The sequence below is a fragment of the Eurypyga helias genome, unplaced genomic scaffold (assembly GCF_000690775.1).
Source record: "Eurypyga helias isolate BGI_N326 unplaced genomic scaffold, ASM69077v1 scaffold9641, whole genome shotgun sequence".
Lineage (NCBI taxonomy): Eukaryota > Metazoa > Chordata > Aves > Eurypygiformes > Eurypygidae > Eurypyga > Eurypyga helias.
This window is the reverse complement of record NW_010228885.1, coordinates 1-10,383: the sequence shown is the minus strand read 5'-3', so window position 1 is coordinate 10,383 and position 10,383 is coordinate 1. Positions and strand designations below refer to the sequence as shown.

The 10,383-nt window shown below is 51.0% G+C and overlaps 1 protein-coding gene across 1 annotated transcript; it reads right to left on the bottom strand.

Moving 5' to 3' along the window:
• Positions 1-5,436: 5,436 nt before the first annotated feature.
• On the bottom strand, positions 5,437-10,286 carry LOC104502962 (chromosome unknown open reading frame, human C15orf57). Its single transcript, XM_010160188.1, has 3 exons — positions 10,046-10,286; positions 7,734-7,890; positions 5,437-5,575 (listed from the first exon to the last, which is right to left on the bottom strand). The coding sequence occupies exons 1-3, from the start codon at positions 10,284-10,286 to the stop codon at positions 5,437-5,439; spliced, it is 537 nt and encodes a 178-aa protein (XP_010158490.1).
• Positions 10,287-10,383: the final 97 nt, after the last annotated feature.

Below are 10,383 nucleotides of genomic sequence, written 5' to 3'. Positions count from 1 at the left end.
TGCACGTGCTTATCCTGCAAGAGCCTTTCCTGGCCTAATCCCTGCGACTTCCAGAGACCCTGCAGGGTGTCACTCCTATTCCAAAGCTTGCGTTGCTCCACAGCAGGAGTTCCTGTCTCCGAAGGGACACAAGTGATGGACTGGAAAGCTGCAGCCCCGGCTGGCGATGCTTCTTGAAGCATCAGTGCTTGAGGCACCTGTGTGACATCCCGGTGTCCATCCTATCCCGCGGAGATGACGACTGGGAATCGATTTGCTGTGATTTTTATCCTTGGCGTACTGGTCACCACACTGGCTTTTAGAAATAACCGCAGGTTCCGGCACGCACAAGACCCCTCCAGAGAGCGACCGGAGCGGGACCCCCCGAAGCCACTCCTGAAAATGTCAGTGTCCGTCACCTTTCCTGCAAGATGGCCATCGCAGCCCTGACCTTCCTCCCGCAGCGGGTTGCAGCTTTTCCCAACCTGAGATCCTGGAGAGCCTGTCAATTAAAAAGCAGGATGGAATATTCCCTGCAGCGCTGGACGGCGCTGCCAGCTCCCGCCTGAGTCGGCTTGGCTTCCTCAGTCCCGGTACACGGTGAGCCACCTTTATTTTTCCTTCCCTGTCCGGGTGGGTGGGAGTTCTTGGGAGAGCCGGGGAGGGGTGGGAGTTCTTGGGAAAGCCGGCAAGTCAAGCACGGGCAAGCGGAGCCAATCTTGGCATGTGGGTCGTGCCGCTGGAGGCAGCTGCCCGTGCTCCTTTTCCCACGCATTCGTGCGAATCCCAGCGGTGGGCTGAGCCGATTACATTCCACCGAGACACAGAGCAGCCTCAGCCCACTGCCTGATTATTTCTTTTTCCTCAGGCACTCACTGGTTTAGGTGCTGCCATCACCAAAAAGGTGCTTTGGGGCAGGGTTTCCCAGTCTCCTTTTCCTCCTCCCACGCCTCTCCCTGCTGCCTGACGTGCTCCCTTCGCCCGGCCATCGTTTGGGCCAGGAATACCTGCAGAAATGGCTCTTGTGTTGCCCCCACGGGGCAGCTGTGGGGTCGGCTTAGGTTTCCCTCTCTTCTGCCCCATCTTGAAAACAAACGACTGGCAGCTCGATGATGGTGATGTGTTACAGAACCGTGCGAGCTGTCTCACCAGGAAGTTTCTGGGAGCAGAGAAATGCTGTTTCGTGCAGAGCAAAGGGTGAATTATTCCCTTTAAAGGCACAAATGGGAGTGGGGTGAACATTACGTATCCTGGGCTCAGGAGAAGTGTGGCCAGGGGGGTGAGGGAGGGGATTCTGCCCCTCTACTCTGCTCTTGTGAGACCCCCCCTGGAGTGCTGCATCCAGCTGTGGAGCCCCCAACATCACAAGGATATCGACCGGTTGGAGTGAGTCCAGAGGAGGCCCCGGAGATGCTCTGAGGGCTGGAGCCCCTCTGCCCTGGGGACAGGCTGGGGGAGTTGGGGGGTTCAGCCTGGAGAAGGGAAGCTCCGGGGAGACATTACTGCAGCCTTCCAGTGCCTGGGGGGGACTTTTTAGAAGGGTCTGTAGTGACAGGACAAGGGGTAACGGGTTTAAAATGAAAGCAGGGAGCTTTAGATTAGATATCAGGAAGGAATTCTTCCCGCAGAGGGTGGGAGCACTGGGACAGGTTCCCAGAGAAGCTGTGGATGCCCCATCCCTGGGAGTGTCCAAGGCCAGGCTGGATGAGGCTTGGAGCACCCTGGGCTATGGAAGATGTCCCTGCCCATGGCAGGGGGGGGGACTGGTGGGGATTTGAGGTCCCTCCCAACCCAAACCAGTCTGTGATTCTCCTGTGATTGCTGGTTTCTCGCACAGACAAATCGCCTCCCCTGTCTGACAGCGGGTCCTTGTGCTAACGGCCTGGACACGATGCTTTCGGACGCTGCAGCTGGGGACCCCTCTGCACCTACTGACAGTTTGCTGTTTCCCCGTCGCTATACCAACGGCTCATCTTGTGCGGGTTGGCATGTCTCCCAGCGTTAAATCATTCCCACATGTCGGAAGGTCGGTGTTGCTGCGTAAGCAAGAAGAAAAATAATAATCCTTCGTGGAAATGCAGCTTGTACCAGTGAGAGCTGGTTTGACTGACAGGAGCTAAACAGCCGTTTGTCCTAGAGTAAACCAGTAACAGCTTGGCCGTCCGTGCTGGTGAAACCGCGTGTGGCGTCGCCAAGTGCCGCAGCGCTGCACGGGCACGTCGCGCTGCTTCACGTGGTCGTGGCTTAGGGGATGTTGTAAGAAGGTCTTGAGGGTCTTAAGGGAAGGAGGTTTTGCTGTCCTAATGGTGGTTGAGGTACAGACCCACCCCAAGCCTGATTTCCCCTGGGTCAGTGTCCAAAGGGTGAACTGGGAAGCTCCCAGCTCGCCGTTCTGGACATCTCTGCTGCAGTGCCTTCCCTGGATGTTCTCCCTTTCCTTGGGCACCACAGGGTTAGATGACTTGAGCGATGTTTCCGTACAGTAAAAGTGTGGTTAGGTTAAAACTAGACTAAGAAATAGCTTGTGTGCTTATAAAATAGCTTTTTACAATTCCTTTGTTTGCTCTTAAGCGGGTGGATCCCGACTCTGTCCTGCTGTTCACACCCCAGCTGGGTTAGCCCCAGGCAGCCAGCCTTCGGAGCGAGTCCGCAGAGGGAGAGGTCTGGATCCGTGGCTCGGTCCGAAGGCAGGCTCCAGTGGCACGGAGCCTGCAGGGGCTTGGCGCGTGTCACTCTCTGCAGAAAAGATGCTGCTGCAGTGCTTCAGGACCTAATTTACTGCCTCGTGCTGACATTCCCCATCAACAGCCAACAGAGAAGTCTGGCATTTCTTCCCAACTCCTGCCCAGCCTGACCACTGAGCAAACCCACGCCCCGCTCTCCTGGCTCACTCCACTTTCTCGCTGTGCTGGTTTTGGTCAGGAGAGAGTTAACTTCCCTCACAGCCGGTGTGAGGCTGGTTTGGGTTTGCCTGAGAACAGACCTGATCATGGGGGGGTGTTGGCACCAATTCAAGGTCTTTCCCAGCTCCTGATCCTGCCCCGGTTCCCAGCTTTCTCACTACAAGGAGTTGGGGGGGATGGGGACAGGGATGGATGATACACGGTTCGGCCGGCCAACCCAGACTGACTGCTGGGGGTGTCACACTCAGCGTATGGGGCTGGGGGGCTGTAGCTCATTTGTTTTGTTCATTCGTTGGTGGGTCGGTGAGTTGGCCAACTGACCCTTTGACAACACGGACACGGCGCTGCCCAGAGCGGGCACAGCCCTTGGAGCTGGAGACTCCCTGTTGGAACTGGTTCTCCTCCACCACAGCGCTGTTGTTTGACCTGCTGCCCTCCATCCTGCCTGGGACTGATCTATTGCGGTCAGTGGGTGTTGGACTGAAAGCCCCTGGACGGGAGGAAAAGGATCAGCGCCCGCTCCCCAGGCACAGCAGCAGGATTTGCTCCTTGCCATGCTGGCAAAGCGTGCTTTACTAATGCAGAAGGGTCTTCCCTGCTGTGTTTAACCAGATCCTCCCACACAAGCAGGCACCCGGCAGCCGGTATTCTGGACCCATCAATGACCCTTCTCACTCATCGGTACAGGTGGATGTACCTAAGTGAGCAGCAAAGGACCGGCGTACACCGTGCTGCTGCGTCAGTGCAGAATCAAAGGCCTCGGCTAGTTCTGTATTTGGACAATTCTTCCCCAAAGCCTTTCCCTGGGCTTCTGCACCTGAGGTGAGAGCTGCTTCCTCAGAGGTTTCCCCTCTGGAGGAAACAGAGGGAATGTGGACCTGAACTCCAAGTGTTTTGGTGCAGTTATTCTGAATGTGTTTTTCTTGGACAGCTTTGATGGGAATAGACTATAAAGCATCTTTGCGGTCCCTGCTCACAGCAAGAAGGAAACATATTGGCTACAAAACTGCCTTGGTACAGAGGTTGCATCTGTCTCTCCTCCTAGACAGCATTTCCGGTAAATGCTCAGAAGCATCCCTGTTACAGCTCGACATCAGGGAGAGTTACAGCGCGGTACCCGTACGGGAAGGCGGACTTCGTTCTAGAGGCAGCTGGGGGTCTTTAAGAGATGGCCAAACCCACCCTCCACCAAGACAGGAGACTCAAGTCTTGTAGCATTGCATCCAGGTGAGTCACTGCATTTCTTAAGTCTTGGGGGGAAAAAAAAGCATGTTGTAACGGAGGAGTGAGACTCTTTTAGGAACGGCGAGCGGCGTTAAGTGGTTATACTGATAAAGCTGGCTGTGGGAACAAACACCGAGTCACAACGCTGAAGCAGCAGAGTACCATCTGTCTGCGGGTGAGGTAACAGCACCATTTATCTCGTACAGAGGCAAGAAACAAGGCAGGCACAAAGCAGCTCATTGAAAAATGTATTTTCCTAAACTACCAGAGCTATCCCTCCAATTCCTGCCCGACCCTGCCAGGAGATGTGCGCTGCTTCCCTCTACCGACCGTCGGTGTCCGTGCTGACGGAAAGCACAGGCCAAAGCACCGTCACAGACACGAGCAGGATTACAGATTCTTGGATTAGTAATGGGAAACGACCCCCTGCGGAGTTAAACAGGATGAAAAACAACTAAGCACTACAACATGTTTGAAGTAAGATCACGCTGTGCAAGTCTGTGGTGAAAACACATTATCTGTAGCCCCCCGGTTATCGCTTGTTTCCCCATACAGAATCTCATCTGACGCTCTTTTGAGGGGCTGAAGGGTAGAGAACAAGTACAAAGTGACCAGCAAGAGGAAAAAACGTACCCCCTCTCCAGCCCATGCTATAACAGAGCTTGGCAAGACAGCGGGATAGTGCAGGAGGACACATTACACGGGAAGGGTGTTAAATGGTGCCGATGCCAACGACACCTGCAATTTAATGACTGCAGTGACAGCTTCCTTTAGGGCTCTGAATTCATGCAGGTGAGAAGTATCTGCCTTCCTGCAGGCACAGCTCAGGGCCACCTCGGTCTGAAGCAGTGCAGCTCTACAGAAAACACCACAGCGGGCATTGCAGGAAAGAGAAATGCCCAGGTGAGTACTAAAAGAAGGTACAAGACAGGAAGAAAAACTGATACTGTGGTTTTATCTCTTCTATTCTAGACCCTTATGCTTTCTGAAGCTTCTGAACAACTGCTTTTTCGTTGAATACGTCTCCTGATGGATTACAGACAAGTCACATTCAGACTGGAATGATAGGTTGCTACAGGCCGGGAGAAGATCACGGGAAGATTTCAGCTCAGCGTGCACTGTGCCACAGGCATTCCATGCTTGTCCGTAACAAACAACAGTCACTCTCTGGAGGCCCAGAGCTGGGTGTTTTCTATGTTGAGGGTTATTTAAATGACCGATAATTGGCAGTTTTGTGCCCCCGCTGCCCCCCTCCTGTTATTACTGTTGCTGGATGCCGCTTCACCAGGGTTCAGACAAAAGGCAGCTCCGTGGCACGGCTGGAGGTATCTCACTGCTCCGCAGCCGGAGGTTCTTCCTTGGTCTCCTGCTTCTCTGGCTGAGGTTCTGGAGGGATGAGGTACTGCACCTCCTCGGTACTGACTGCCACTTTATCTGGTTGCAGCCATCGCTTTAGATGTTCCAGCGTGCTGAGGGAAAGCAGAGACACAAAGTGAAACGAGAGCAGCAAAGCCTGACAGGAAGGTATGAGACAAGTGCCAGGAAAATCCTCCATATGCATTTCTTCCCCCCTCTGTAGGTATTCCTGTTGCCACGGATAAGGTCTAGCATAAGACTCATCAGTGTGCCAGAGAAGCAAGCAGAATCTTTCCTTCTAAAAAGGCATTCTGCTGTAGTTGGGCTTTTCCAACGAAGGTTAGAAAAGCTTTATGCTCCAATTTGTCTCAATGAAAAGAATCCTGAGCAGGTCCATCAGCCTTTACGTCCCTGAAGTACTAGTCTGTCTCTGTGGCCAAAGACTACAGTTCCATTTCTAGCTTTTGGGGCTGGAAGAAAGAAAATTAGTGTTAAAAAAAAACAAGAAAGAGAACCCACAGCTGCCTAATTGTGATGGAGATTAGGAAATAGAGGGGGAGAAAGGAAGGGAACAAAACCAAAACAAGAAGCACGTGTGAAAACGTGACCACTAATAACACCAAAAGGTTAAAGGAAGAGGCAGCGTGTGCACACTCTGGAACGCTAGCCATACTATGGATCCTATCCGCATTTATAAACACATCCTTGCCACGTTCCTGTCCGGCAGCCTACCTCGCAATAACTGGTCCGACCTGAACAGATCTACCCCTGTCCTGTTTAACGCTGGCTATAACCCTGAAAGTTTTATCCGTGCCTGCTCTGCACCTTTAGCCGTACTATGGATCCTATCCGCCTTTATAAACCCATCCTTGCCACGTTCCTGTCCGGCAGCGTTCCTGTCCGGCAGCCTACCTCACAATAACCGGTCCGACCTGAACAGATCTACCCCCGTCCTGTTTAACGCTGGCTATAACCCTGAAAGTTTTATCCCATCCTTAAGCATGTGTGTGCATGCTCATCGTCTCAAAGTGGGATTCAAGCTTCAACTTTTGAGCCACAACAGAATTAACTTCCCCTTGCTCTTTCACTGGAGCAGAACTTCACTTGGCAATGTCCTCGACATTGTCTGTGCGCTCAGAAGTTGAGGTCTGTTTAATGATGTCGGTGGGCAAGAATCAAATACTTCGGCACCGTTTGGGAGTGACCTCTAACTTCAAATTCTAGGGAGAAAAATTCTTTCACAAATAACATCCTCAGCCTTTAAAAACAGGGTAGAAAGAGCACATACAAAAGCTTGGTTTTAAATATAAATCACATTGAAGTTAACGGGTCAAAGAAAGAGTCAAAAAACTCCTTATAAACATGGATTATTTTTCATACTTAAACTCCCAAACTAGCTTAAGTAGATTTTCTTCAAGGGAGAAAATAATCTGCTTTTGGGCAAGAAGCAATCATGAAAAATGTCAGCTTGGAAAGGAGAAGTGTGTAGAGCATTATAAGTGATTGGAAATGTGAGACTGCTCAAGAAAAGGACTCTCATCTTAATTCACACATCATCTGCAAAAGGGTAGTGGGTGAGAGAGCAGCAGCTTGTCAGAGGGACGGAAGGGAGAGCCACTTGGGAAATCTAATCTCGGGACCAGTACTGACCCTGTCAAGAACTCCAAATCCCACTTGTCTGCAGCAGTGCTTAACTGGGCCCTCTCGAAGATGTAGGGAATGGCCTGGGCTTCATTTCTAAAGTTAAGCCTTAAAAAAAACAGCCCGAGAAATTAGACATCCCCTCCTCCGCTCCATTCCTCCCCTACCCCAGCGCGAAGAGGGAAATTATCGAGCAGGTTCCAGTCGATTCCACTCTGGATCGCCCCAGGCGGAGAGATGCCAAAATCAGGGAGCAGCACCGAGTTCCAACCCACGGGATCGCTGTGTGCCCTCCAGTGTGACAGAAACAGTTGGCATCAAGCTGTTTCAGAAAGCCCATAGCAGCCTTACCAAGTTACAACAAGGTGGATCGCCCCAGGCGGAGAGATGCCAAAATCAGGGAGCAGCACCGAGTTCCAACCCACGGGATCACTGTGTGCTCTCTAGTGTGACACAAACAGTCAGCATCGAGCTTTTTCAGAAAGCCCGTGGCAGCCTACTGAGTTACGACAAGGTGATTTTTCTCACAAGGCCCTACGGCAGGTCCTGACAAAACCTTACTTCAGTTTTCAAGAAACCAGGTCTGCCTGCCATCACGGCCAGCACTAATCCCTTCTCACGACTTATTACCTCTCCTCGGAGTCACGTCCCTCTACGTAACATTCAGACTCGAACTTCTCCTGCAGGAACCTGTCCCAGCACTCCTTCTTAGCCTGGGAGAGTGTGCGCAGCATATCCTTGGAAGTCACCTCTTGAGACAAGCCTTTAATTCTCATCAGTCTTTTCTCTGTGGAGAGACAAAGGGGAGAGTCTTTATTATGCGTCTCTGAAAGGGAAGAAAAGAAATGTCTGGATTTCTGTATCAAAAAAGTTAAATTAACTTCTCAAGACTAAGTCATACTATAAAAGTCATCTTTCCCCTGTATTTCAAGCCTGCACAACTGTGGTTCTTGTATGTACACAAGGTGATGCTTCTGAAGGGAAGGTTTATGCAACCACTCAGCTGCCCATTCTTTGGGTGTCAATAGCTCTCACTGCTCGGTTTCCATGAAGTCAGGCAGGAGGGTCAGATCTCACAGGCACTGAGTTCCCACAACCTCCACACAAACTGACATGGAATATGAATCGCGCTAATGGTGGTGTGAAGCCACATAATGCCCAAACTGGGGGGAAAAATGCGAGAGCAGCAGGATTATTAGTTAGCTATCTCAGAACAATGTGATACTGTGAGTTTCTCGGCCCCGGGGGACAATGAAAAGTGCCTACTACCAGACACAGGGTAATCCAACTACGATACACCAAGCTACAAGAAAGCAAATTTCATTAATTCCTCCAGTCACAAAATCCCACTACAGTGCTTTCCTCCTCCAACTGGGCCAGCTATGGACTTGTAATCACACTTTTTACTGAAAAGCGTTGAATTGGGCTACTTCACAACACTGTGGCTCGCCTGTTGGGCTGCTTGGAGGTTCCCTTGTGTTGCAGAATTGAGCTGTCACCGAAAGTCGCCGGCCCTAGCAATTCCAAACACCTGAATTATCGTGTCTGTCCAAACATGCAGCCAGGCTGATGCTGTGATCTTGCAATTGCTAATCCTGGCCAGGTACAAACCTAGAACAGGTCCGTATTTCTGTTGACTTAGCCAGAATACACAGAAGAAACTTTGTGCTAGTGTTAAGCTTTCATCAGGGCTGTGAGAAAACAGACACAGATCTAGGCTGAATCCTGCTTATAAAAAATAAGCCACTGGCATTTTCCAAACAGGTTGGAACTGCAGCAGTAATTAACACCAGAAGAGTGATCTAGGTCTCACTGTGACACCCTTGATCTGATACCAAGAGCTCAGTGTGCTGTGAAACAATTAGCCTAAACTAGCGACTAAGGCAAGATGGAAGCTCTAGGAGAAACAAAAGCTAAAAAAGCCACTTCTGCCACCCATTCCTCCTGGCCTCCTACGCAAGCCAAGCTAACTGTGTGTGGTTGCTCTGCAAACCCGGTCACAAACTGACCCGAGATAAAAATCACTCCCCAGGAGGGAAGGAAGGGGAAAAAAAGAGCCATAAAGATGGAATATTTTGCTACCAGTGGAGGGAGTAGCAGTCCAACTGCTGGAGAGCTTCCTCCTAACGGGCAGCAGGAGCGTCCGCCCTGGGGCTGAACGCTGTTGAGGCCTCTGAAGGGAGGAGGAAATACATAAAATAGTGACAAATTCCACAGCCTTAAAGACAGCAGCGCTTAGCTGTGCTAGGATGCTAGCTCCAGTACTGGTAGCCTTACCACCCCTCGTATCAAGTGGTTCTATCAGCTGTCACACTGCTCACAATCAATTTATGGCTTTATAGGTTATGCAGGAATTATGAGAAGAAACTGTGCAAAGATAATCTGTGTGATCTGTCATACTGATTCTTGTAGGGCATGATTTGGGAAAGCATCAGAGCTTTCTTTCCCTTACCCGTCCCCCTCCTCTCTAACCAGGAAACAGGTCACAGAGGGAAATTTCACTTTGCTCTGTCCACTCAGAACCATCTCCCAAGACTCCATAAAAAGAATGGGACAAATACTGGTAACACAAAACCACAGAGGCTGTCTGTAATAAGTTCAGAATGTATCTCCCCTCCCCAGTCAACTACAGCGGAACTACGTACTCGAGAGAAAAACCAGCAGCGTCCCTACCTATTTTTGGGAGAAAAAAACCAAATTCTTTGGTTTATACTTGATAAACTGTTCCTTTCTGTGGCGTAGCTGAAGCAGCTATGACCTCACTTCTCACATCCACCAATGCACTTGCAGTAAATGAGTCAGATGCTCTACTAATTAGCTGCAAAACATCACGCACACCAGAGCTGTGAGCGCTGTCACCTCAGCCCCATAAACAGAGCCACAGCTGTCATCAGGCACCTAAACAAATAGAGAAATCGGAGCCTTACCAGGCACTCACTCACCTAGGGATGCTAAATACACCTCTGAATCATTCAGAGGTGCCCAGGGCTTCGGATTTGTTTGGGACGAGCCATCCCATCCACTGCTCTGGCTTCCTCCGTCGGCGTAGGAATCCATGAAGGAGTCTGTAAAAGCCTCGCTCGCATCCTTCTGGTCGGGATGCGGAAGACACGAACAGATTTCAGCCCAGAGGTCTTCGCTGGACCTGGTGACCACGGAGTCAACGCTCTCGATCATTCTCATTGTGAAGTCCTGAGGAGGGGGGAATTAAATGATGAACAGCGAGCAGAAAACCCTCTCTCGCAGGCCTCTCCTTTCCTACCCCCCTCTGCTCGAGTCA

What these genes read in the sequence shown, in the direction of transcription:
- LOC104502962 (XM_010160188.1), bottom strand. Translation starts at nt 10,286, where the DNA reads ATGAGAATGATCGAGAGCGTTGACTCCGTGGTCACCAGGTCCAGCGAA. An exon ending in GGTGTATTTAGCATCCCTAG is followed by an intron (nt 7,891 to 10,045) that starts GTGAGTGAGTGC and finishes GTCTCTCCACAG; the next exon opens with AGAAAAGACTGATGAGAATT. An exon ending in GGACGTGACTCCGAGGAGAG is followed by an intron (nt 5,576 to 7,733) that starts GTAATAAGTCGT and finishes GCTTTCCCTCAG; the next exon opens with CACGCTGGAACATCTAAAGC.